Source organism: Mus caroli, unplaced genomic scaffold (assembly GCF_978045245.1).
Source record: "Mus caroli unplaced genomic scaffold, Mus_caroli_1 scaffold_14, whole genome shotgun sequence".
NCBI classification, from domain to species: domain Eukaryota; kingdom Metazoa; phylum Chordata; class Mammalia; order Rodentia; family Muridae; genus Mus; species Mus caroli.
Genome location: NW_028227269.1, coordinates 53,265,814 through 53,291,703, shown reverse-complemented (window position 1 = coordinate 53,291,703; position 25,890 = coordinate 53,265,814). Strand labels below are relative to the sequence as shown.

At 41.8% G+C, this 25,890-nt stretch overlaps 1 protein-coding gene across 1 annotated transcript in view; it reads left to right on the top strand.

Annotated features, from left to right (window-relative positions):
- The window catches only part of LOC110307476 (uncharacterized), a 34,862-nt gene extending 23,850 nt beyond the window's left edge, over positions 1-11,012 (top strand). The window contains exons 6-8 of the mRNA XM_021179706.3: positions 3,397-3,503; positions 7,735-7,825; positions 10,754-11,012. Of these exons, the coding sequence (XP_021035365.1) occupies positions 3,397-3,503; positions 7,735-7,825; positions 10,754-10,870 (315 nt within the window). The 3' untranslated portion in view covers positions 10,871-11,012. The remainder of the gene's footprint in view (positions 1-3,396; positions 3,504-7,734; positions 7,826-10,753) is intronic.
- Positions 11,013-25,890: the final 14,878 nt, after the last annotated feature.

Here is a 25,890-nt window from a genome sequence, read left to right as displayed (position 1 = left end):
TTGGAGGGTTCTGTTTTCTAATGCAGTGATCCTTGAAATTGCACTAAGATCCTTCTATGTTCCTCATGGCAATGTAGAAAATATTAACAATCTCTGATGTTAAAGACAGCATAACATTGGAAAAACTCAGTGAGTTAAAGATCAGGGGCTCAGCAGGTAAGAGGGTCTGCTGCTCTTACAGATGACCCAGGTGGGGTTCCCAGAGCCCACATCCAGTGTTCACAATTGCTTGTAAGATCAGCTGCTCCTGATCTGATCCAGCATGCTCTTCTGGTCCCCACAGGCACCTGCACACACATGGTGTGCAAACAAACAAGCAGACACACAGACATGGAAATTTTTTAAAAGTTGAAGGATGAAAACTTTATCTTTCTGATAAAGGTTATTTTATATTCCCACGATGTTTCTTTTCCCCACCCTCATTTTAGAAATGTAGAGATAAGTCAGGCAGTGGTGGCACTTGGGAGGCAGAGGCAGGCAGATTTCTGAGTTCAAGGCCAGCCTGGCCTACAGAGTGAGTTCCAGGACCCAGGGCTACATAGAGAAACCCTGTCTCAAAAAAAAAAAAAAAAAAGTAGAGATAAGTGATCAGCATAAATACATTATCTGGTAATAAGTTTATGGGGTGGGGGTAAGGCTGGTGGTAGGATACTTTTCTGCCATGCACAACATACTGGATTCAGGCCCTAGAACTGCAAACAAAATTCATGGGTTTTCTTTTCTTTAGCCTAGCTGGCATAGAACTCACTGTGTGCACCAGACTGGCCTCAAACTGCTCTTATGTAATAATCACATACTTAATAGAAATTTCTATTAAGTTGAAGATTGAGATTTAAAAATTAAGAACTCATTGGGAGCTGGAGAGATAGCTCAGCAGTCAAGAATTGCAGAGGACTCAGGTTCAATTCCCAGCACACACACAGCAACAGCTGTCTATGACTCCAACTCAGAAGCAGAGGCAAGTGGATGTCTGTGAGTTCAAGGCCAACCTGGACTAAAGAACAAGTTCTAGGACAACCAGGGTTATACAGAGAAACTGTCTCAAAAAACAAAAACAAAAATTAAGACCTCTGAAGAATCATACTTAATAAAGAATAATAATAAAGTGCTTGCTTCTGGTTTTTAATATGATAAAGATATATAAAATGTTTATATTTTTATTAATTCTTTTATTACTTTTCAAAATAAATTATTTCAGTACACACCCATGTAATTTTTTCTGATATGTAACTTCATGGCTACCTTCAGTAACTTTTTGGTGAGAAACTTGGTTTGTTTGTTTGTTTTTTCTCCAGTGTGGCCTCAAGCTCAGGGCCTTTTTATACCACCCTATGACCACACCCCTCTCCCCCGAAGTTGTAGATAAATACTGGATTGAAGGCTCTTAAAATCAACAAAAACGGTTTCTGTAGTTATTTTAAATAGTATATGTTGAAACCTATCTTCCCTTTCAGGCGAATTCTTTGTTCTTGTTTGTTTGTTTTTTCAATTTCCTGTGTGTGTGTGTGTGTGTTGCCTCTGTGTGTGTGTGTGTGTGTTGCCTGTGTGCTTGCTCTGCTGTCCTGTCTCCCAGCCTCCCTCCCATTCCTCTCCTCCAGGCTGGCACTGGGCTTTCCCTCTTCCTATCCTTGCTCTCTGCTTACTCCTCTGATACACTGGGGAGTTAGGACAGTTGTTTTGGGGTGTTTGTCACATTACTCCTGTGTCACACATTTGAGCACAGATACTGTATCTCTTTTAGCCTGGTTTGTCTCCCTCTACAGTATCTTGTGTAGAAAAAAAGGTACCCACTACATTTTGCTTGAGTGTGGTTGTTTTATTGCTTCTGTACTGCCATCAGTCCAGAGGCCACGCTGGAACCCTGAGAGATTTGTGTTGGCTGCCTTGATTAACTGAGCCTTCAGATTCTTCTTTCCCAGTCTGTGTAGTAGAAGTACAGGAAGAAAAATATGAAGAAAATGGGGGAAAAAAGGAAGAATGAAGATAAAACTACTGACTACTTCACATATCTGTTGCATAGCTAGGCTGCATGTTTATAATGTCTGCAATAATTAACTGGGTTGTTAGTGACAAGAGCCGGACTTAGCCTCTGAGCTGTCTCTCTGGCCCAGCTGTCTTTCTTTTCATTGATGATTGTGTCAAAACTGTCTTTAAAGGTTCTAGGCCAAGTGAATTTTTTTAAGTGTAGAATGTTTATTATTTAAAAGAAAGAATGTTTCTTTAAACCAGACCATATAACACCTTGCATATTACATATTTGTAGTGCTTGAGTATTTATCTGAAAATAAATCATAAACATTAGTTTTTCTGTTTCAAAGTAAAATCTATTTTTTTACTCCTGATCAAATAAGTGTATTTTCTTGTTATTGTCCCTGTGGTCTTCGAAGCCTTAATTATGATTATGTTACGTTTTCGAGTTATGTAGGTTTTTTTAAAGATTTATTTATTTTATTATTTTATGTGTGTGTTTTGCCTGCTCATATGTCTGCACCATATGTGGTGCCTAGAGACCACAGAAATCGGAGGAGGGCATTGGTTCCCCTGAGACTGGAGTTACAGAAGGCCGTAAGCTGCCCTGTGGGTACTGGTAATCGAACCTGTGTCCTCTGGAAGACCTCAGTGCTCTTAAGTGCTGAGCCAGCTCTTCAGCCCTATGTAGGGTTTAAATCAATTTTTTTGCTTACGTTTTTGGCAGGTAATAATATTCAGGTGAGTGTTAGAATCAAGTTAGCATAGGACAGATAAATATTTGACAGATTTGACAGTTTATAATTTACTCTAATGGTTTTTGAGAGGTGTGGGTGTATTTTAAGATTATATTTTATTTTATGTGTTTTGAGTGTTTTGCCTGCCATGGATGTGTGTGCATCACATGTGTGCCTGGTGCCAGCTGAGTTAAGAAGAGGGCATTGGATCCCCTGGAACTGGAGTTATAGACAGCTGTTGGCTGCCGTGTGGGTACTGGGAACCAAACCCCATTTCTCTGTAAGAGCAGTAAATGCTCTTAACCGTTGAGCCATAATTTTTATATTGTATCAACAGGACTGATAACCATTATAAAAAAAGAAATTAACTACCCAAGAGTACAAATCTAGTTGGACAGAGCCATAATTGAAACCTGGATCTTTTGACTCTTAAACCTAACAATGTAATTATAATGGAAAAATCTTTAAACTCCATTAAAAAGTAATAACCAGCAAGTGGGGGACACAATTATAACAAAACAAATAATTCCATTCAAAGCGAGTCTTCTTTGCAAGCTTCTGGGCTTTACTGGATACCAGGTATCTCTGGGCCTCACAGCACCGCTGAGCCAGCGGGCATCTCCTGTGTGGCTGCGTGCTCGCTCTGCTGTTCTCGTCCTCTCACATCTTACATGCTACACTCGTTCTTCAGGTGCTTCATGCAGACATCTGTACCCAGAGTTCCCTTCTGCAAACTGCTGATGTCATTGTAATGAATAATGTCTTCGAATATTTTCTTACTGAGGCTCAACAGGCCAGGTAGGTTATTTACTGAAGCAAGAAAACTGTTATTAAAATATATCCAGCAAGGTATGAAAAGAGATTGGTAAGGTAGAAATGTTTTCATGCTAATTTTAAAATGACAAACTCAACTTGGTTTTTTTGTTTTTTGTTTTTGTTTGTTTGAAACGGTTTCTCTGTGTAGTCCTAGCTGTCCTAGAACTCACTCTGTAGACCAGGTTGGCCTCAAACTTAAGCCTGTCACTACCATCCAGTGCTCAACTTGATTTTATTAATATTTTTATTTTTTCTTTGGCACGTTTGTACATGATATCAACTTATTTTAATAAGGAAACAGATTAAATGCAAATTTTTGACACTTGATTTTGTAAAATGTATTTAATTTTTTAAGTTTACATGTATCTATTTGTGCTCATCAGAGTGGGTGTGTAGAAGTCAAAAGAAATTTGCAAGAGTCTCTTCTGAGTCGGGCGTGATGGCGCACACCTTTAATCCCAGCACTTGGGAGGCAGAGGCAGGCGGATTTCTGAGTTCGAGGCCAGCCTGGTCTACAAAGTGAGTTCCAGGACAGCCAGGGTTACACAGAGAAACCCTGTTTCAAAAAACCAAAAAAAAAAAAAGTCACTTCTATCCACCATATGTGTTCTGGGTATCAAACTCAGGTTGTCGGGCTTTATGTAAACCACCCTCTGAGCCATCTCAGTGGGCCTTGTAATATGTACTTTTTGGTGGATCTAAAATGGTAGTATGACCCCCACATCCACTTAGGATATAGTTAAATAGCAGCTCCCAGGGGTTGGTACTGTTCTTTGCTGTCATTGTGCTAATCTGTTGTCTTAGTTTCCTCTCCTGATGCTGTGGTGGTGAAGCCTGACAAAGGCAAGGTAAGGGAGAAAGGCTATTTGGGTGCTCAGTGCCTTCTGTCTGATGATGGGGAGTGGATCCACACTCAGGAATGCGAAGCAGAGAGTAAATGCATGCTAATTAGCCCAGCTCTCTTCAGTTAATCTGATCAAAATAACACCCTAACAGCTAGCCCAGAGTCCCTCTTCTCAGCTGTTTCAGATTCTGTCAGATTGACAGTTAACACTAGCTATCACGCCGATCATAAAATAGTATGGAGTAACCAAGGCTTAAAAGAGAGGATGAGAATATTAACCTTCAAAACTAGCTAATTCTGTGTTTGCTACATCCTCTAACAGTGTCCCTGAGCTGAGGAAGGAACCTCTAACAGGTTCCTGGAGTTATCTCACTCCCCAGCTGGTGGAGAAGGTAGCAACTGTCTGATCACTTCTCTGTGCAGCCCACACTGGCCTTGAACTTGAATTCCTCTTGCCTCTGCCTCCTGATGCTGACAGGACAGGCATTTATCACCACATCAGCAGCTTTTTTACTTTTAAATTTACTTGCAGATAAGAAAAACATATAATTGTTGACGAGTATAATGTCACTGGTATACTAATGAGGCACTGAGAGAAAAATAATGTTAAACACTTTGGAGATTTATAGATTTCAAATGCTGAAAAATGTTGAAAGCTGTTGGTGAACTGTGGGTGCAGGGTGGGATCTATATTTAGATGGGTGTGGTAGCGCCCGCCTTTATGCCCAGCACTAGGATCCAAGAGGCAAGCAGATCTGAGTTCCAGACCAGTCAGGGCTCCACTGTGAGACCCTGACTCTAAACAAAAATAAAAACATCTTTTTTCATATATTCATTCATAGAGACTACATGAGTTACTGAACAAGCTATATGATGTTATTTAATTATTTCTGTTTAGGGACGGTGAAGTCCTGGGTGAATGTGTGTTATTGATGTGGTCGTGGCCATGTCAAGGATGCCACACCTTAGACTCATAAGAATGATAAGGCTTTCCTCTGTCCCTATGCAGGTATTTATAGTGTATGTAGAAAATAACTACCATGCTTTCTACCCCTGGATGTTCACAGCCTGGAAACTGCTCCCCTAGTGAGGCTGCCCCTAGTGAGATTAGCTAAACCTGTCTTCTTGTCAGCTGTATGTAGTAATCTCCCTTTTTGTCCAGCTGCATGCAGTAACCTGTTCAACTGTGTATAATAAACACGCTGGGCTTCCAGGTGATGCATCTTCTCCACCCGGAAGGAGAGTAGAGCCCACCCAACTTGAGTGTTTCTGATTGCCTCTAGGGCAGGGTTCCTGGACCCATGCCGTACCAGGACACACAACTTCTGCTTTAGTCTGTAACCGTGAATTCAGCTAAATAGCTAGTTCAGGGCATCCTGAACTCTGTGAGACGTGCGTGTCTCAGATAAATGAAAAAGTCATGCTAATCTAGTTTTTCATTTTTTTATTAAATGGGCTTGTAAAGTCCATAATTTTTAGGAACCACGTTAAACAACGATAGCTCTAGTTGAAACAGTGCTGGGTGGTTATCATTCGCATCCTGAAAAAAACAAATGTTGCATTATTTTGTAAATAAGTTCTAAACTTATGATACCTGCTAGCCATAGCCTCAACCAAAAATAAGTACAACTGATACTGCTACCCACCCACCTCCCCAGACTGTCCCCACGGTGGGAGACCAAGACCTATGCAGTGTAGTGTGCTGTATATCAACCCTGGGAGTTAAACAGAACTGGGCAAACACACACCTCCCTGACAGGCCATTTCATTATCCTATAGAACTGGCTGGTCCCTCCAAACTCTGCAGATGCTCTTTAATGTTGGAATTCCATCCCTAAAATACTCCAGCCAGCCAGGTGAGGTATGATTTAACTCTTAACGTGAGTTTAAAAGATCTAATCTACACACCATACACATCTACACAGTTATTTTTGGTTTCTGGCTTCTGTGCCCCTGATTTTCCCAGACTCCTCATCTTCCTCAACCCCTAGCAGTCTCAGCCTCGTTCCAGTCTGAAGGACTGATTCTCATGTGCTCTGTGGAGAAAGTACAAGGCTTTGATGCTGATCCTGCTTGACTTGTGTGATTCTGAAAACTTCAATTCTCTTATTCAGAACCTTTACGGTAACCCACATCCCCATCTTGTTAATATCAGTACTTTGACCTTGTAACTTTACCAGCACCCCTCAGGAACTGGAAAATTTGCCAATTTCTACTGTGTTGCTGTGGTTCTATTTCCTGTGGGTACACATTTTGTCTATCTAGATTTCTAGATACTGACTGCATTTTCTTTAGTCATCCTTATTCAAAAAAATAAAATAAAATCCAGTGTCTGATAAAAGCTGACACGTCAGGCTTTTGTTTCGCTCTTTATAGTGAAGTTTTGAGTTCTCAGCAAAACTTTAAAAAAGATAAAGATTTCCTGTACACTCTGCCCCACGCACCTGCTGAGACTGTACCATTATTGTCCCTTCCACCGGAACAGTGTGCTTCTTACGATGGGTCTTGGGTACTGCATAGTCACCAGAAGTCTCCAGTTTACAGTAGCGTTCACTCTTGGTGCTGCACAGCGTGTGTGTGTGTGTGTGTGTGTGTGTATTGATATGTAGTGACATGCACCCAGCCTTAAAACATGGACAGTAGTTTCACTGCCCTAAAAATCCCCTGCTCAGCTCTTGGTCCTGTACTCTCACCTCACCCTTGGCAGCCACTGATCTTTTTACCAACCCATAGTTTTACTTTTCCAGCATGTAACAGTTAGAATCAGCCAATCCAGAATCCTTCCAGGTTAGGTTCCCTCTCTAGCAACAGACATGAGGTTCTTTGTGTCTTAATGACTTGAGCACATTTCCTTTTAGAGCTGAACAATATTGCAGTTGTTTAGATATGCCACAATTTATCCATTCCCAAGTTTGTAAATTATGAATAAAACTACAATAAATAGTTATGTACAGATTATTTTGCAAATACATGTTTTTAACTTCTTTGTGTAAATAGCAGTGTACAGTTGCTGGGTTATATGTTAAAGGCCACATCCCGGATTTTGTTGGGTGTGCTGTTGCTTTGTTCAGATGGAGCCTAATTCTAGAGCCAAGGATGGTGCCCTGAAGCTCACAGTGTACCCCAGGCTGGCCTGTAACCCCAGAGGAGCCTCCTGCCTCAGTTTCCTTAGTGCTGGGATCCCAGGTGTGAACCCCCAAACTTGGCTGGGGCTATGACTTAGAGCAGATTGCTGAACAGGCTTGTGGCTTTCCTCCTCATCATGAGAGAGAAAGAGGAGACATTGAACAAGAGAGCTATCTCTATTCTGATTAATATGCAATATGATCTCACTGTTATTTCATTATATCAGTTTTTGATGTTTTCTAGTGCCTGGAACTACATCATCCATAATGTAAGAAAACAAGGATCACTATTAGTGACAGTACCAAGTCTCCAAGATTCTCTCATGGGTCTCGAGGTATGTAACTACGTTTCCTATGGTTGGTTGGTTGGTTGGTTGGTTGATTTGGATGGTGGCAGGAATTAAACCTATGGCTCTTGAGCTGGGTGTGGTAGCACGGGCCTTTAAATCCAGCACCCAGGAGGGAGAGGCAGGTAGATCTCTGAGTTTGAAGCTGGCCTGGCCCATAGAGAGAGTACCAGGATAGCCAAGGTTACAGAGAAAAAAATACAATAAAAAAAAAAAAAAAACCAACCTCCCCACCCCTCAGGGCTCCTGCCTGTCAGGCAAGCACAGTACTGATCTATATCCCTAGCCCTTCAACATTTTTCTTATCTAAACTTTTTTTTCCCTGATAACTATTATAACATTCTAGAAATACCAAAACTGTGTTGCTAAAGTACTGCTTTGTGGTTTGTCTTCTACCCTCAAAAGCACTGAAATACAATTCATGTCTGGATATAGACTTCCTTGTTTTTCTACACAATTTTTAATCACTATGGGGTCATAGTTAAAGGTTAGTAAATACTATTGAGTGTGAGTAAGAGCCTTAACATCCACGTCATAGCTAAGAAGGAAGAGTAGCAAGCCTGTACCCCAGCTGCATGGAAGGCTGAGGCAGAAAGATCTTGAACCTACTGGTTTGAGACCAGCCTGATCAACGAACCCCCTTCTCAAAAACTGAACTGGAAAAATGAATACCCACATCGTCACATTGTCCTTGAGCCCAGACGGAAGGGTGGTGGATGCACTGGGGGCAGGCAGGCTACATATGGAGACTCGTCACACCAAATAAAGGGCTACAGCGGCGTCAGAGTTGTCCAGGGATTTTTAAATCCATGGCCTAGGTACTTCACAGTGATGATGCATAATAATTGTCAGTTACATAGACTGGGAACCACCTGGGCTCTGGGCTCTGCTCCTCATGCTGTGTAGCAAGCGTTCTTGAACATCGAACCATCTCTCCTGCCCTAATTTTGTGTGTTATAGCAAAGGAAGTAATCCAGGAATGTGTAAAGGAAGGCAGTTACCCCAGTTCACCTGCTTCATCAGTAGTGTGATCCTACCATAATTTTCCATTCTCATAGACACATCCCTTTTAATATGTATTCTTGGTCAGGCATAATGGTACATGCATTTAGTCCCAGCACTTGGGAGGCAGAGAGGCATGAGAATGCCTGAATTTAAGGCCAACCTGGTCTGCAGAGTGATTTCCAGCCCAGCCAGTGCTACATAGTGAAACTTTTTCAAAAAAACAAACAAAACAAATGTATTCCTTTTAAATTTCTAATTTATATAATTTCTCTATATATTATAATATATAAGTCAATTTAGGGGGGGGGGGAGGGTGCTCTACTTACCAAAATAAGTTTTGGGTTTTTTTTTTAAAGATTTATTTATTTGTATAACCATTTTGCCTGCGTGTGTTTATGGCCATCACATGTGGGCCTGGTGCTCATGTGGTCAGAAGAGAGCTTCGGATTCCCTGAAATGACTTAGGAATGGTTGTGAGCCACATGTGAGTGCTAAGAGCCAACCTGGGTCCTCTGCAAGAGCAGCATGTGTTCTTAACTGCTGAGACATCTCCCCAGCCCCCAGAATAATAGCTTTAATATTATGCACATAAATCTGTCTAGACAGCCATTGACACCTGTAATTTCAGCAAACCAGAGGCAGCCAGGAGATTCATGAATGACTTCAAGGCCATCCTGGCCTATATAAAAAAGACCTGGTCTCAAAAAAGGCTAGAAAGATGGCATGTGCCAGCCGCATGAGTAGACATGCACACAAATAATGTAATAAATACAATGAATTGTTAAAAACTTTCAGAAGTTAGACATGTTGGTGCAGGTCGCTGACTCCTGTGTGGGAAGCCGAGGCATGGAGAGAGAACCTCAAACTAAAGGCTGTGGAAGAGAGCTTAGACTTGGTGACTTTGTTGCTTTCTCAGTTAAGAAAACAACTTCAGCCAGCACTGTGGTTCAGCAGGAAAGAAGTTGTCTATTGTTCAGGCCTGGCAACTGGGGTTCGACCCCTAGGTTCTCCAGATGGGGACAGTTGACTGAAGAGCAGTCCACATTGTGTCTGTGATAAGTGCTGAATTCTTAACAAGAAAATAACTTTAAACAGAGATATACACTAATGGCTCCAGAGTTCTGTAGAGGCTCAAGTGTATGGTGTGAAGGGGACAGTCTCGTGCAGGTGATGGAGGGAAATTGTTCCTCTCCAGTGCTGTGGGAATGAGAACAGCCTTTTTGTACTTTATATATTTTCCCATTGTTTTCGTCTTTGATGATATAATCCTCGAGGTAACTATTACACTACTTACATTAAAATAATTACTCTAGGGGCTGGAGAGATGGCTCAGCAGTTAGAGCACTAGTTGCCTTTGCAGGTGACCTGAGTTCACTTCCCAGCACCCACATGGTGGCTCACAACCATTTAGAACTGCAGTTCCAGGATAATTTGTCTTCTGAACTCCATGGGCACCAGGCCCCCATTGGTGGTTCATGGTCTACATGCAAGCACAACACTCATAGACATAAATAAATCTATAAGCATTTTATATGTAGAAAATTGTGAAAAAATTTTCAAGTTCCAAAATAAGAGTAAAACAAGTTATTCATATGGTACTATGTAAACTTAGTCCTGTGGTGTAGGGGCTGGAGAGATGGTTCAGCCGTTCTAAAGCACAGGGCCTGCATTTGGTTCCCAGCACCTATATGGCAGTTCGCAGCTATCTATGACTCCAGTTCCAGGAAAGCTGACTCCCTCTTGTGGCTTTCTTGGGGATCAGGCATGGACATAGTACACATGCATGCATGAAGACAATATTTATAAACATAAAATAAAAAAAATGTGTCGTGTGACTTACTTAGGTTAATATTGTGACGTTCTGAGCAGCAGGACTTTTCTGAGGGTTTCATGTTTATGCTTTCCCCACAGATTAATGTGCAGCTGTCCTCCTGGGTGGAAGAGATTCCTCTGAACTTGGATGTGTACTCACAAAGGGACACTGACCTAGAAGCTCTTCAACAAATCCATTTATATAAGGTTCTCTAGCACCAAAGCAACCTAGTGATACCTAACCCTGCATATGCTTTGTATATTCCCTTGCAAACGTGACTGTGTGCCAGTAACTAACTAGTTCTGTGTGACTCTGCATATGCAGTAGTCGTATGTGGATATAAATAAACTATGATAAGATAACTAAAATATATATATCTGAAATGTTTTGTTTGCTCTTTTATTTGTTACAAACACAAGCTTAGCTGTGTTTAATTTATATGTCACATCCAAACATGACCTCTAGGAAGCCAGACAGTGGCTTCTTTGATGCAAGGAAGGCAGAAACAGAAGGTCTCACTATCTGATATTATTATGTCTCTAACGAGCCATGCTAGGATAGGACTAATTTATTTTTTATTTTTAAAGGTTTCTAGAAAAAGGTGGAACTAGACAGATCCCCGAAATAATATGTAGACACTTTGGGTAAAGCAGTTTTAAGTTAAACCACCCGAGGTTCTTTCCCTTCCTGTATTTCCCCTTAGTTCCCCAGAGTCCCTTTTCCCCTTTTTTCCCCCAAGACAGGATTTCTCTGTAGCTCTGGATGGCCTGGAAGTTGTTTTGTAGACCAGGCTGGCTCAAAAATCCACCTGCCTCTGTAAGTAATGTTATGTACCACCTGACTTTTTTTTTTTTAAAGAAAAGGTCTCCTTGTGTAGATCTCGGGACCTCAAACTCACAGTCCTCCTTGTATGCCTGAGAATAATGCTTGAGCTTTTCAAAAGCAACCAAAGCAATAAAAAAAAAAATATTTCCAATTTTTGGCTTCAAAGGAGGTAAAGACAAGTCCTGACAATGGATAAAAGATGGTCCTGAAACAATGACTCAGCATTTAGATTCCATCTTTGTTTATTTTCTTTGCTAAACAGATATTTTTTAGGTTAAACTGCAAGGTGCAAATAAGAGCTATGCTTTCTGTCTAAAAGTGAAGCCCAGACTTGAGAGTTAGAAGATACCCTAATAGAAATACAACTTCATTTTCTTATACTGTAATTGAAGCCTTCTGAAAATCCATCTGCCTTGGCACTATAGGGCCCATGGTTTATGGTACATGATGAAGCTTAACTCTGAGGAGCTGAAGCCCTCCTACCTTCTGGTAAAGGCTCAGTGGTTTGCATGCTTTGGGAGAACTTGGCAGCTCCTCAGAACACTGAAGAGAGTTCTGAGAGACCTAGCACCCCTACTCCAGGAAAGACACCCAAGAGACGGGGAAATGAGTCTGATGACCAAAGTGTACATGTTCGTATCACTGTGTCGACACTGAGGCTTGGGGTACAGTGACACCAGCCTGGAATCCCAGCTCAGGAGCCTGAAACACAATTGCCAGTTCGAGACCAGACTGAGCTATGTGACAAGCTCCTTTCAAAAAGGGGGTGGGGGGGCATGCAGGATTTTTAGAGGGTATTAAGAATTACAAACTTCATCAGGGAATGAGGGTAACTGTAGCACCATCGCTATTGTATGTAGGCACAAAGCCCTAACTGAAAACTAACCCCATAGTCTTCTATTAGTGTTCTCCTGCATCTATCAAGAAGGGGACTTGGATGCCAGTCATATTCATAGCACTAGGGACACATTTTACATTATAAATGATTGTATATGTGAAGCACCGTGATACTTGCTGACTAAGGTCTCAAAGACAAAGCAGGTGCCCCCAAGGCAATAAGGCATCAGCTGTAAAATCAGTGGGATAGGCTAGCCTTTTTTTCCCATATTGAATAAATGTTTACTGGGGATATAGACAGGTTAGTTAGTACTGGGGCCAGTATCTATGTATATTTGAAGCGGAAGGATCAAGGCTGGAGCGTGGTGCTAACACCTATAATGCTGCACTTGGGAGGCAAGATGATGAATCCAAGGTCACCCAACGTTATCCTCCATTACCATGTGACCAGTGGTTGTTCTAATGAAGCCATAGTTGGAATATATATATATGTGTGTGTGTGTGTGTGTGTGTGTGTGTGTATATATATATATATATATATATATATATATATATATATATAATCCTCTAGCATGAGTTGCCAAATAATAGATTGTCAAGGAAATCCTTAAAAGTGAAATAGGAGCTTTATCTTTGACTATTGAAAAAGATGGCATTATTCTAGATGAGCTATTTCACTGTTTCCAGACAGAAAAAAACAATCTTTTGGGCAAAGAACAGTGTGGAAACTTAGAGTTCTCATGGTAGTCACAACTGGAAGGATTGTTCTCAGCTGTCTCAGTGACCTCTGGGTAGCTCCTGTAAGACCTTGGAATCAGCCTGGGAGTTTCTGCTGGCACCCCTGTCAGGTGGAGCAAGCACGCAGCCTTCCTGAGGGAGGCCTACAGTGAGTGAGTTGTATGCTGTGGTCCTCCACGAGCTGCAGCAGGGTTTGAGGTCAGATGGGATGGTTACAAAGCAAGGAGGATGCGGTTTCCTGATGCAGCATAATTTTCCAAAATAGTTCTACCCTGTAAATGAAAAAATGCTGAGCTAGCAAATTCCAGGATTCCTGAAACATTGTTACACATTGTATAACAGAGTTACACAATGAGACCTTGTCTCAAAAAAAACAAAAAAAAACAAAAAACATGCCAAGCAGTGGTGGAATACATCTTTACTCCCAGCATTTGGGAGGCAGAGGCAGGAGGACCTCTGAGTTCATCCTAGCACTCAGGAAGGAAAGGTCGGAGGACCAGGACTCCAAGGTTGACAAACTAAGGTGGATCTCTAGACTTATGGTAGAAACAGAACATCAACGCCTAAAAGCTGTCCTCTGTCCTCTACAGGCATGGCAGGGCATATATATCACATGCACGCGCACACACACTCCAAATAACTTTTACATTTGTTTTAGATAGAAATGAATAATTAAACTAGCCACATATACTAAAACAGACCATGGACTCGATAGCCCTTAAAGGAAACAGAATTCTTTCAGAGAAGAAGCTCTTGGACATGAACTTAATATTTGTCTCTATTTAAACTTACTTTAAAAATGTTTAATCACAAAATGATAAGCACACAAATTGAAAGTATATAACCCTACCATCCAGCAATGTACAATAGCAACATTTTGGCCCCTTTTTAAAAAGATTTATTTATTTTATGTATGTGAGTACATTATCACTGTCTTCAGACACACCAGAAAAGGGCATCAGATCCCATTACAGATGGTTGTTAGTCACCATGTGGTTGCTGGGAATTGAACTCAGGACCTCTTAACCACTCTTAATAGGCAGTGTTAATTGCTGAGCCATCTCTCCATTGCCCCCCCCCAGGTCCCTTTTTTTTTTAATTGAAAGTAATATAATATATATATATATATATATATATATATATATATATATATATATCAAACATAAAAGCCAGAAAAAAAGAATCGTGGTGGTGCCCAGTTTTGTCCAGCACTCAGGAGGCACAGGGCAGATGGATCTCTGTGAGCCTGAGGTTAGCTTGGTCTACATAGTAAAACCCAGGCCAATCAAGACTACTTAGTGATATCCTGTCTCAAAATTACAAAAGGAAAAAAAGGTTATATAAAATACACGTCCCATACCTCGCACATAGTAGGCACTCAAAAATTTTATTGAAAATAATGAATGAAAGCATGCATGAAAGTAGAAATGAAGGCTTCCCAGGGAAACTGTGGGGGAGATGACGCTATTTCATTTCTGGAATTACGGTGTGTGCCACGCTATCCAACTGAATTTTTTAAACTTTCGTTCTCCTTTTGAACTTAGGACATAGAATATGATACAGTCAGAGCCCGGCTCCTGGAGCTGGGAAGCTTGCTCAGTGGTTAAGAGCACTGGTTGTTCTTCCAGAGGAACCCAGATCAATTCTCATCACCCAGCTCCCAGCTCCCAGCTCTCTGTAACTGCAGTTCCGAGAACTCAGTGCTCACTTCTGGCCTCTACCAGTACCGTGCACGAGTGTAGTACATAGACATGTATGCAGGCAAAACACCCATACTCATAAAATGAAAATGAATGTTTTAAAAACAAAAATAAATAGCTTTCAAGGCTTCAACTAAATGAGGATAAATGCTGTCTTCTATACCTCTAATAAAATACAAAGTAAGTGCTCAATAAATTCTTGCTGATGGTTGAGGTGTCCCAAAATTTGGGGTGGGTAGGGGGATGCTTTCCTTATTTGGTCTTTGTGATGGGTCATACTGTAGAGGTCAAGAAGCCTCAAACTGGACTCCTCCTCCCTAATGCTGCAATTGCAAGTGTGCATCACCACGCCTGGCCCGGAGTTGCTTTTGGATTATAAATCTCAGCAGCACTTTGCTGGTTGGTGGGGGAAGGGAAAGCCTGTTTGTTCAGTCGGAAAAACAGTCAGGAACCACAAATAGTGAACAGCGATTTTAAATCGCAAAGCCATCTTTGTTTTCGTGGAAAGTGTTCTTACTTCCCTCGGCAGTCTTTCCATTCCTGACCACGAAGTCATAAGGGCATCATTATCAATAACACCATCTCTGCACACGAAAGCTATTCCTTCGCCCTGCCGCCCGCTGAGCTGGCATTCTTTCTTGGTGATCTCCTTCATCATTCCTACAACAGGCTGCTTCAGCGCGACTCCCGGTGACCCCATTTGCAGTTTTTACATCTTGTGTAATTTCCTCCTTCACAACTTGCGAGAACTTGTTCTTAATGTGTAAAATATGGCAGCATTATAGAATGTCCTGTCTGAGATTAGAATAGCAAAGACTTGACCGTCCGTCTGGTCTCATTCTCCTCTGTTCTTGCATGTGCTCAGTTGAGTGGGACTGGCTAGGTAGGTTCATAAGGCAAAAAACAAAACAAAACAAAACACCAAAAACACCAAAAAAAAAAAAAAAACAAAGTCAATAGTGAGCTGGGTGAGTGTGCTCACCTGTAATTCCAGCACTCAGAGGCAGGGGCAAGAGGACCAGAAAGAAGCTCAAGGCTAGCCTTGACTACATAGTTAATTCAAGGATAACCTGGGCTATGTGGGATTTAAGAGACATGAGGTCATCCCTACAACATTCTATTAGAAAAGAATCCTTGCCAATGCATCCCTTGTAAGCGAACTTTAAGATGACTGCAGCACCAGCCAACCTGTGAGCAGCCCCAAATACAGCCCAATAGGAACTCAAATCTAAAAGCTGTGTCAGAGACAATGGGAGACAAGAAGGGTTTATTGCCTTCTTATTCACCAGAGCCGGTCCTTTGAGTTTCACACATACGCCACCATGATTAGTTTTACTCAATTTTTTATAAGATTTATTTTTGTATGTACATTTGTATGCTACATGTGTGTAGGTGCCTGTGGAGATCAGGGACAGTGCTGGCTTCCCCAGAGCTAGATTACAGGTATTTTTGAGCTACATGGTATGGGTGCTGGGACTTAACTCAAGCCCTCTGAGAAAGAGCAGCAAGTTCTCTTACAGCCACTAAGCCATCTGCCAGCTCCAAGTTTCATGTAATTTTTGGAATAATTTTTTACACAGCAATCAGCAATGAATACATCCAGTCATAATAGTGCATGCATTAATTAACCCTAGCACTCAGGAGGCAGGCAGGCACATGCAGAAGTTCAAGATCAACCTCAGCTACATAATGAGTTCAAGACCATCCTGGGCTACACCAAAACCATTTCCAAATAAATAAAGAAGGTGGTGAGATGGGTCAGCAGGTGACACTTCTTGCTGAGCAAGCCTGCTTCAAACACAGGATCCCACAGTGGAAGGAGAGAGCGCGCTCCTGAAAGTTCCCTCTGACTTCCAAATAGACAGCCCAGTTCAAGGGCACCTGAAGCAAGTCTCTCTCTCTCTCTCTCTCTCTCTCTCTCTCTCTCTCTCTCTCTCTCTCTCTCTCTCTCACACACACACACACACACACACACACACACACCACACGCTCACCCACACACATACATATACACACACACACAGACACATACACACACTCACCCACACACATACATACACACACTCACCCACACACATACACACACTCACACATACACAGATACATACACACACTCACACTCACAACTACATCATCATTTTTAATATAAAAGAAGTAAAACTAAAAAAAGAATAGGTTATTAATACAATCTGTTAGATATATATTAACTTATGTCTAACTATAATTTTCTCAGTCATAAAAACTTTTTGCCTGGTCTCTATTAAACCATGAGTTTCATTCTCAGCTCCCACGGTACACACGCACCCAACCAAAGAAAATGAGTGCCTGTGTGCCGAAAGACTCACTTCTTATCCAACCAGGCTCTTTACTACCCAGAAAAGGCTTTCACGCTGGCAAGCAACTGCATCATAATTTTGTAAGTAAGAAATATGGTCATGTTATCATTTTAGAAACAAGAAGTTTTGTTGTTTTTGTTTGTTTGTTTTTAGAAGTTGTAAGTCCCTAATTATTTCTTCCCTACCCTGGAGAAGAATGCTCTCCTAGTTTGGTAGTAACTCTGATCAATTCTGGAAACCAAGGACTCTAGTACAAATGATCATTGCTAAAGATTTGATCATACATGTTTATTTAACACAAAGATGCCATTGTGTGGATACAATGACTTTGATAATTCTCATAATTAGTTGACTTAAAGACATTCTTTGGGGGGTTGTTTTTTGTTTGTTTTTATTTGCAAGGTTTTTTTGCTTTTGTTTTGTTTTGTTTTGTTTTTCAAGACAGGGTTTCTCTGTATAGCCCTGGCGGTCCTGGAACTCACTCTGTAGATCAGGCTAGCCTCAACTCAGAAATCTGCCTGCCTCTGCCTCCCAAGTGCTGGGATTAAAGGCATGCGCCACCACTGCCAGGCAACAAGTACGCAAGTTTTTTAAGTAATAAAGTTTATTAAAAATTTTTGAAATATAAATATATATATGAAATAATCAGGCCTGTAATTTCAGCACTTGCAAGACTGAGGCAGGAGGATCACTGGAGTTTGAGACCAGTCTGGGCTACATAGTAAGTTCTGGGATAATTTGAACAAAGTGAGACTCTGTCTAAGAAAAATAGAATCAATCAACTATTAATCAATAAGGAAACTGAAACCAGCTTTCTTCCTTGTTCTGAATTTTAAAGTTTGATAAAATGTTCAAGCTCTGGGGGCTGGAGAGATGGATGGGTCAGTGGTGAAAGGCTCTCGGCCCATCCAGAGCACCAAAGTTTAGTTCGTAGCACCCATGTCAAGGGCTCACAAGAGCCTCCAGAAGGCCCAAAATTCTGACCTCTGTGGGCATTAACACCTGCACACATACCAGTCCCTGCCTGCAATGAGCACACACACACATGCACAATTGAAAAAAAAATTGTTTTAAGTTCAAGCTTTGAAAAGCTATGGAACATCATCATCATATTAATAGTAGTAATAATAATAATAGGCTTTTCTTTCATCTTAAATGTATCTATTTATTTAATGTATTACAGGTGTTTGTCAGAATGTACAGCTGTGAACCACGTGCATGGTTGCTGGCTGTGGATGCCCTATGAGGACGTCAGGTCCCCTGGAACCGATGGCTGTGAGCCACCATGTGGGCACTCTGGAAGAGCAGAAAGTGCTCGTCTCCTCTGAACCACCTCTTCAGCTTCTGGAGGCTTTTTTCTTGCCTCCCATTAAACCTATGGATACATTTCAACAAATCCTGCTAAAATTGTGTGGGTTACCTTTTTCCATATTTCAGAGAATTGAAATTCTTCAGAGCTAATTACTCCTTAAGTTTGAGGCAATAAAGAATAAAGAAATTGGGGCTGGTGAGATGGCTCAGTGGGTAAGAGCACCCGACTGCTCTTCCAAAGGTCCAGAGTTCAAATCCCAGCAACCACATGGTGGCTAACAACCATCCGTAACGAGATCTGGCACCCTCTTCTGGAGTGTCTGAAGACAGCTACAGTGTACTTACATATAATAAATAAATAAATCTTAAAAAAAAAAAGAATAAAGAAATTAAGTCAAAGAGGCACCCATAAACTGAGCAGATGGCTCAACAGCTCACAACAGCACTTGCTATCAAGCCTGATAACTTGAGCCCCATTGATCCTCAGGGCCCACACAGCAGACACAGGAGACAGCAACTCCTGAAAGTTGTCCTCTGACCTCCACAAGCACATCCTGACACTCATTGTGGACAGAAACAAAAGTACAAAGTAAGGGATGAGGAGATAGCTCAGCAGGCAAGAGCACTATCTGCTGTTTCAGTGGTTGGATTTCCAGAACCCACATGGCACCTTACAACTGTCTGTAACTCCAGTTCCAGTGGGTACAACAGTCTCTTCTGACCTCATGTATGTGATATGCACACATACATGCAAGAAAAACACCATCAAATAATAAAATAAATATAGTAACTGATTTTCACTGGGGGTGTGTGTACTGGCTAGTTTTGTGTCAACTTGACACAGCTGGAGTTATCACAGAGAAAGGAGCTTCAGTTGAGGAAATGCCTCCATGAGATCCAACTGTAAGGCATTTTCTCAATTAGTGATCAAGGGGGAAAGGCCCCTTGTGGGTGGGACCATCCCTGGGCTGGTAGTCTTGGGTTCTATAAGAGAACAGGCTGAGCAAGCCAGGGGAGGCAAGCCAGTAAAGAACATCCCTCCATGGCCTCTGCATCAGCTCCTGCTCCCTGACCTGTTTGAGTTCCAGTCCTGACTTCCTTTGGTGATGAACAGCAGCATGGAAGTGTAAGCCGAATAAACCCTTTCCTCCCCAACTTGCTTCTTGGTCATGATGTTTGTGCAGGAATAGAAACCCTAACTAAGACAAATTTGGTACCAGGAGTGGTTCTAGAGTAACAGAAGTACAAGGATGAATCTTTTAAAATATTGGAATTGGCTTGTTGAGCCACCAGCACTTTCAACTACTGAAACCTCTCCAGATTCTCTCCCTCCTGGGAGCTCAGAGAATTTTGAAGACCCATGGTTGAAACTATATTTCAAACTTAAAGAAGCTAATGCCCTTGATTTTCTTAATGAATTAGGTGATTCAGTGCACAAAGCTTTCTACAAGATGGGGAAAAAATCAGAAAATGATTTTACTGGCTGGCTGCTCTTAGTATCTGGGGAAAAAATGATGAATGAAAGGAAGGAGTTGTGTGATAAAATCGAAAGGCTCCAGACACAAGTAAACGATCTAAAAGTTGCTAAGTGTGTCCTTGAAGAGAATCTTCTCTCTTTCAGCAATAGAGCTCAAGTTGCAGAAAATCAAACTGAAACCCTCATTGTAAGGTTGGCTGAACTACAGCGAAAATTTAAGTCTCAGCCTCAGAATGTGTCGACAGTTAAAGTAAGGGCACTAATTGGCAAAGAATGGGATCCTATAACTTGGGACGGGGATGTGTGGGAAGACCATGTTGAAGCTGAGAATTTTGAATCTTCAGATTCTCAAGGGTTTGCCCCACCTGAGGAAGTAGTACCCTCAGCCCCACCCCTTGAAATAATGCCTTCCCCACATGAGGAAATTAATTTTGCAGAGTCTGATAAACCAGCAATGACTTTCACTACTGATGTTTCTCAAGGCCCACCAATAGTTTCTTCTAGACCTGTAACCAGACTCAAAGCAAAACAGGCTCCTAGAGGGGAGGTAGAAAGTGTAGTCCATGAGGAAATTCGCTACACTACTAAGGAGCTTAATGAGTTTGCTAATTCATTCAAACAGCAACCTGGTGAATATGTGTGGGAATGGATTTTAAGGGTGTGGGATAAGGGTGGAAGGAACATAAAACTAGAGCAGGCTGAGTTTATTGACATGGGCCCTCTGAGTAGAGATTCTAGGTTTAATACGGAAGCTCGCATGGTTAAAAAAGGTGTCAAAAGTTTGTTTGAATGGTTGGCTGAGGTGTTTATCAAAAGATGGCCTACTGGAAATGACTTGGAGATGCCTGATATTCCATGGCTTAGTGTTGATGAAGGGATTTTAAGACTTAGGGAAATTGCAATGCTAGAGTGGATATATTGTGTAAAGCCTAATTGTCCACAATGGGAAGGTCCAGAAGATATGCCCTTCACCAGCCCTATAAGACGCAAATTGGTGAGAGGGGCACCAGCACATTTGAAGGGTTTTGTTCTTTCCCTTTTCCTTGTGCCAGATCTTAGCATTGGAGATGCTTCTGCTCAATTAGATGAATTAAATTCACTGGGTTTAGTTGGATTCTGAGGTAACAAGGGCCAGGTGGCAGCATTGAATCGCCGGAGACAAGGTGATCCTAGTTATTATAATGGACAGCGTAGGCAAAAGAATGTTTATAATGACAGACCCAGTAACGGTCAGCACAGGAAAGGTGAAATTTATAATGGCATGACTCGCTTGGACCTTTGGTACTGGCTAGTAAATCATGGTGTTTCCAGGAATGAAATACATAAGAAGCCTACTGCATATTTGTTTGATTTGTATAAGCAAAAAAATTCTCAAACAAATGAAAGAAAGGCTACATTAGATTGTGGTAAACAGCAATCTCGGCCAGTGAATCAATTTCCAGACTTGAGCCAGTTTGCAGATCCGGAACCCCTTGAATGAAGGGGTGGCCAGGTTCCCCTGAGGAAGGATCCTGATAAGACACCCAAAGGTTTTGCTGTTACCCTTTCTCCAGTTCTTCCCCAGAGGGACCTACGGCCTTTTACAAGGGTAACTGTACACTGGGGAAAAGGAAATAATCAGACTTTTCGGGGTCTGCTGGATACTGGTTCTGAGTTGACACTGATCCCAGGAGATCCCAAGAAACATTGTGGCCCTCCAGTTAAAGTAGGGGCCTATGGAGGGCAGGTGATTAATGGAGTTTTGACTGATGTCCGACTTACAGTAGGTCCAGTAGGTCCCCGGACACATCCTGTGGTGATTTCCCCAGTTCCAGAATGTATAATTGGGATAGATATACTCAGAAACTGGCAGAATTCTCATATTGGTTCCCTGAACTGTAGAGTGAGGGCTTGAGTGATTGCTTCTTAGTCATGATGTTTGTGCAGGAATAGAAACCCTAACTAAGACAAATTGGTACCAGCAGAGTGGGGTATTCCTGTGACAACCTGACCATGTTTTGGGGAGGACTGTGGAAGGACTTTGGAACTTTGGGCTTGAAGATCTATTCGTTGTTAAGAGCTCTGTCAGATGTTGTGTAGGAGCTTGGAAGATAATGCTGAGAACAGTGCAGAAGATGGAGGCCTGGTTTGTGAAATTTCAGAGGGAAAATTAAAGACTCTCTTCAGGGCCATTGCTGTTTTTATTGTGAAGATTTTGTAGTTCTGGTTAGCTGGGGCTGAAGAATCAGCTGTGATTAACAAGATACCAGAACTACTAAAGCAAAAACTTTGCATTACTGGGACTATTGATGCTGGTTAGCTGGAGCTAAGAAATTAGCGGTGATTAAGAAGAGACCAGCATCGTTGAGGTGACATCTTCTGGGAAGTGTTTTCTGAAAGCACAAAGAGGCTGTGTTCCAGAGATAGGCAAGGTTGTACTCCTTCTGCAGTGGGACTTGGTAATGTGTAAGGGTCACCCAGGTGGTACTGGTTTTGAAGGCATGAAGGGGCCATGCAGAGGAGCTGAGGCTCGGCACTGTGAGAGGCCATGGAAGGCCATTGGTGAAGGTGCAGCCTCAGTTGCAATTGAAGGCCCAGGACTGAAGGGGTCATGCAGTGTTTTGGAGATGCCAGTACCACGAGATGACCACCAAGAGCAGCAGCAGCAGTGGAGTACAGGCATCTGGAGCCCAGAGGACGACGTGTGTGCTACAAAGGGCATGGCTGGAGAAGTGACCCAAGCCCTTGGAGGAGCCCAGAAGATCGTGAGTTGGATCCCAGACGTTGGACGGTTAGAGATTGATTTTTGCTTTGATTGTGACTGTGCCCTGATATTTTCCCCCTTGAAGGAAGAAACTGTTTTAGTGGAACCCACAGTTAAGAGACTTTTAATTGTAAAAAGACTTTGGATTTTAAAAGAGATGTATATTTTAAAGAGATTGAAATTTTAAGAATATGTAAAGACTGTGGGACTTTTAAAGTTATTTAGATCTTGGGGATGAGTAAGAATGTAAGGGTTGAGGCTTACTAGTGATGTGTTTGTGTGTCAAGTTGACAAGGGGTCAATTGTACTGGCTATTTTTGTGTCAACTTGACACAGCTGGAGTTATCACAGAGAAAGGAGCTTCAGTTGAGGAAATGCCTCCATGAGATCCAACTGTAAGGCATTTTCTCAATTAGTGATCAAGGGGGAAAGGCCCCTTGTGGGTGGGACCATCCCTGGGCTGGTAGTCTTGGGTTCTATAAGAGAGCAGGCTGAGCAAGCCAGGGGAGGCAAGCCAGTAAAGAACATCCCTCCATGGCCTCTGCATCAGCTCCTGCTCCCTGACCTGTTTGAGTTCCAGTCCTGACTTCCTTTGGTGATGAACAGCAGCATGGAAGTGTAAGCCGAATAAACCCTTTCCTCCCCAACTTGCTTCTTGGTCATGATGTTTGTGCAGGAATAGAAACCCTAACTAAGACAGTGTGTCTCTCTCTTTGTAGTCCTGACCTACAATTCACTATGCAATATACCAGGCTGGCCTCTGCCTCCCAAGTACTGGAATTAAAACCAGTACAACTGGCTACTTTTTAAAAAACCATATTAAACCAACACACACACACACACACACACACATTTTAAGAGAAGCCCACACAATGAAGAAGCAAGTTCCCTCCTTCATCTTTATTCATCTTCTGTCGGCTTACACATCTGCCCACAGGCATTGATGTCCTTCTTCAAACACTTAGTCAGATGCGGAAGGCCACCTCTGACTCTGCGTCACAAATCCCTTCCTCACTACTCATCTCTCAACTCCAACAATTACTGTCATTGTCCAATGCTGTCATCCAGGAAGCCAGTGATGCCCTGCAAAGCTGGGACATGGATTATTAACTTGAAACTCTGAATAATTTATTTTAGCCTGGGAGGGGGCAGAGTTTCTAGAACTCTTGGTTATTGTGTTTTATAAAATCAAAGCTTTTTTGTTTTCTTTTAAAGAATTTTTTTTTAAGTACGTAGGATGCATGGGTGTATGTGTGTGCAGATCTTCAAGAGTTTGGGCACATGGGAGAGCATGTGTGTGTGCAGGTACACAAGCAGCAGTACAGAGCAGAGGTTGACTTGAGATATCTTCTCTGATCTCTCTACCTTATATACAGACAAGGTCACTCACACACTTAAACCAGGAGCTCTCTGACCCAGCTAGTCTAGCTAGCCAGCTTGACCTAGGATCACTGCCAGGCAGCCACGATCGCCTGTCATAAGCAGCAGAGAGCCTGACACTGATATTCACACTGGTTTGGCCAGTGGGTTCACAATCTCTCCAACCCATCAATGCTTTTTAAAAAATCTCTCAAGAGTTTGCTCCCTGTTTTTTGATTCATTCAGCATGTATTTACATGCTTTTATTTTTACTATTTGAGTCAGACTGCTGAGAGCAGCAGTGCAGTTGTGAACAAAACAGATAACGTAAAAATCTGTGTCCGTGATAAAAACAAAACCAGAATCTAAACCAACTGCATAGCTCTGAAGGCCACTTTCTACTTGGCAGAAGGGTGCAGGTAGAGAAGCTAGACAGGTAGATTATTAATTCACCAACTATAATTTTGTTTGGCAAATATTTTCAGTGCTACATGACCTATTAAATGTAACTATATATCTTCAAGTGCAGGTGTGCAATGAAGTGAGATAGACTACTCAGAGTCCCTTTTCTGAGTACACATTAACAGGCCAACCGCACAACTAATGATATCCATGTAGTGTATAATTAACATATAACTCAGTAGGTTATGGCTTTTTCTCAATGATAGATTACACTGCACTAAAAATATACACTCTTGTGCATTAAAAGAGGTCATAGGTGTGATACAGTCATTTTACATCATGTACAGTTCTGCTCTGTGATGCCAGGACTCCTCTAGGCCTTCTGTGTATTGGGCAAGCATTCCACCCTCAGTTACACCCCAGACCTTCCTTTCTTTCTTCCTTTCCTCCCATCCTTCTTTCTTTCACTCTTAAAAAAAAAAAAGTGTCTTTAATAAAAACAAAAACAGGGGGCTGGTGAGATGGCTCAGTGGGTAAGAGCACCCGACTGCTCTTCCGAAGGTCCAGAGTTCAAATCCCAGCAACCACATGGTGACTCACAAACACCCGAAATGAGATCTGACGCCCTCTTCTGGTATGTCTGAAGACAGCTACAGTGTACTTACATATAGTAAATAAATAAACCTTAAATAAAAACAAAAACAGAAACAAACAAAAAACCCAAAACAACAACAAAAACCACACAGGCTCGTCATAGCTCTGAAGTACACAGTCTACTTGAAGAGTAGAGAGAAAAGTGTCTTTCTTTCTGTCTGTCTATCTGTCTGTCTTTCTTTCCAATTTTCTTTTTCCCCATAACATAATATTTTTATTAATTATTTGTGGTTTCATACAATGCACCTAATCATCCCCTCTTCCCATTTCTACCAGGTCCACCCTCCTACTCTTGCACCCCAACCCCCACCCCAATGGATACACCCTTTAATCCCAGCATTCAGGAAGCAGAGGCCATTGGATCTCTATGAGTTCAAGGTCAGCCTGGTCTAGAGAGTGAGTTCCAGGTGTCTTTTAACCCTAGCCTACAAGTTTTGATATTTCAAGCACCTTACAGAGTATCTGCTCTCTGGAGAATGCAGCTCCCAGATATCAAGACTAAGAATAATCATGGATTCATCTGAGGTCCAAATAAAGCTGGAATACTTTACAGTCAGAAAATGAAATTTTAAAATGCCCTCTTATAGAAAGAATTATTAAAAGGAAGAAAACAAAGCAAAAAACAGAAAAGCTATCCTGGCTGTTTAGGAGAAACCAAGAATAGATAGGAAGAACCCCACATATTTACAGTATAGGGCTTGCTGCATTAACCATCTACAACTCTCAAAAAAAAAAAAAAATTAAGACATACCCAAAGTGCCAGACAGATACCATGTAACCATAGACACATGTGACCTTGGGTGGCCAATGGGCTGGCAGTGACAGGAGCTGCAGCAGTCGGGGGCTGTGCCTC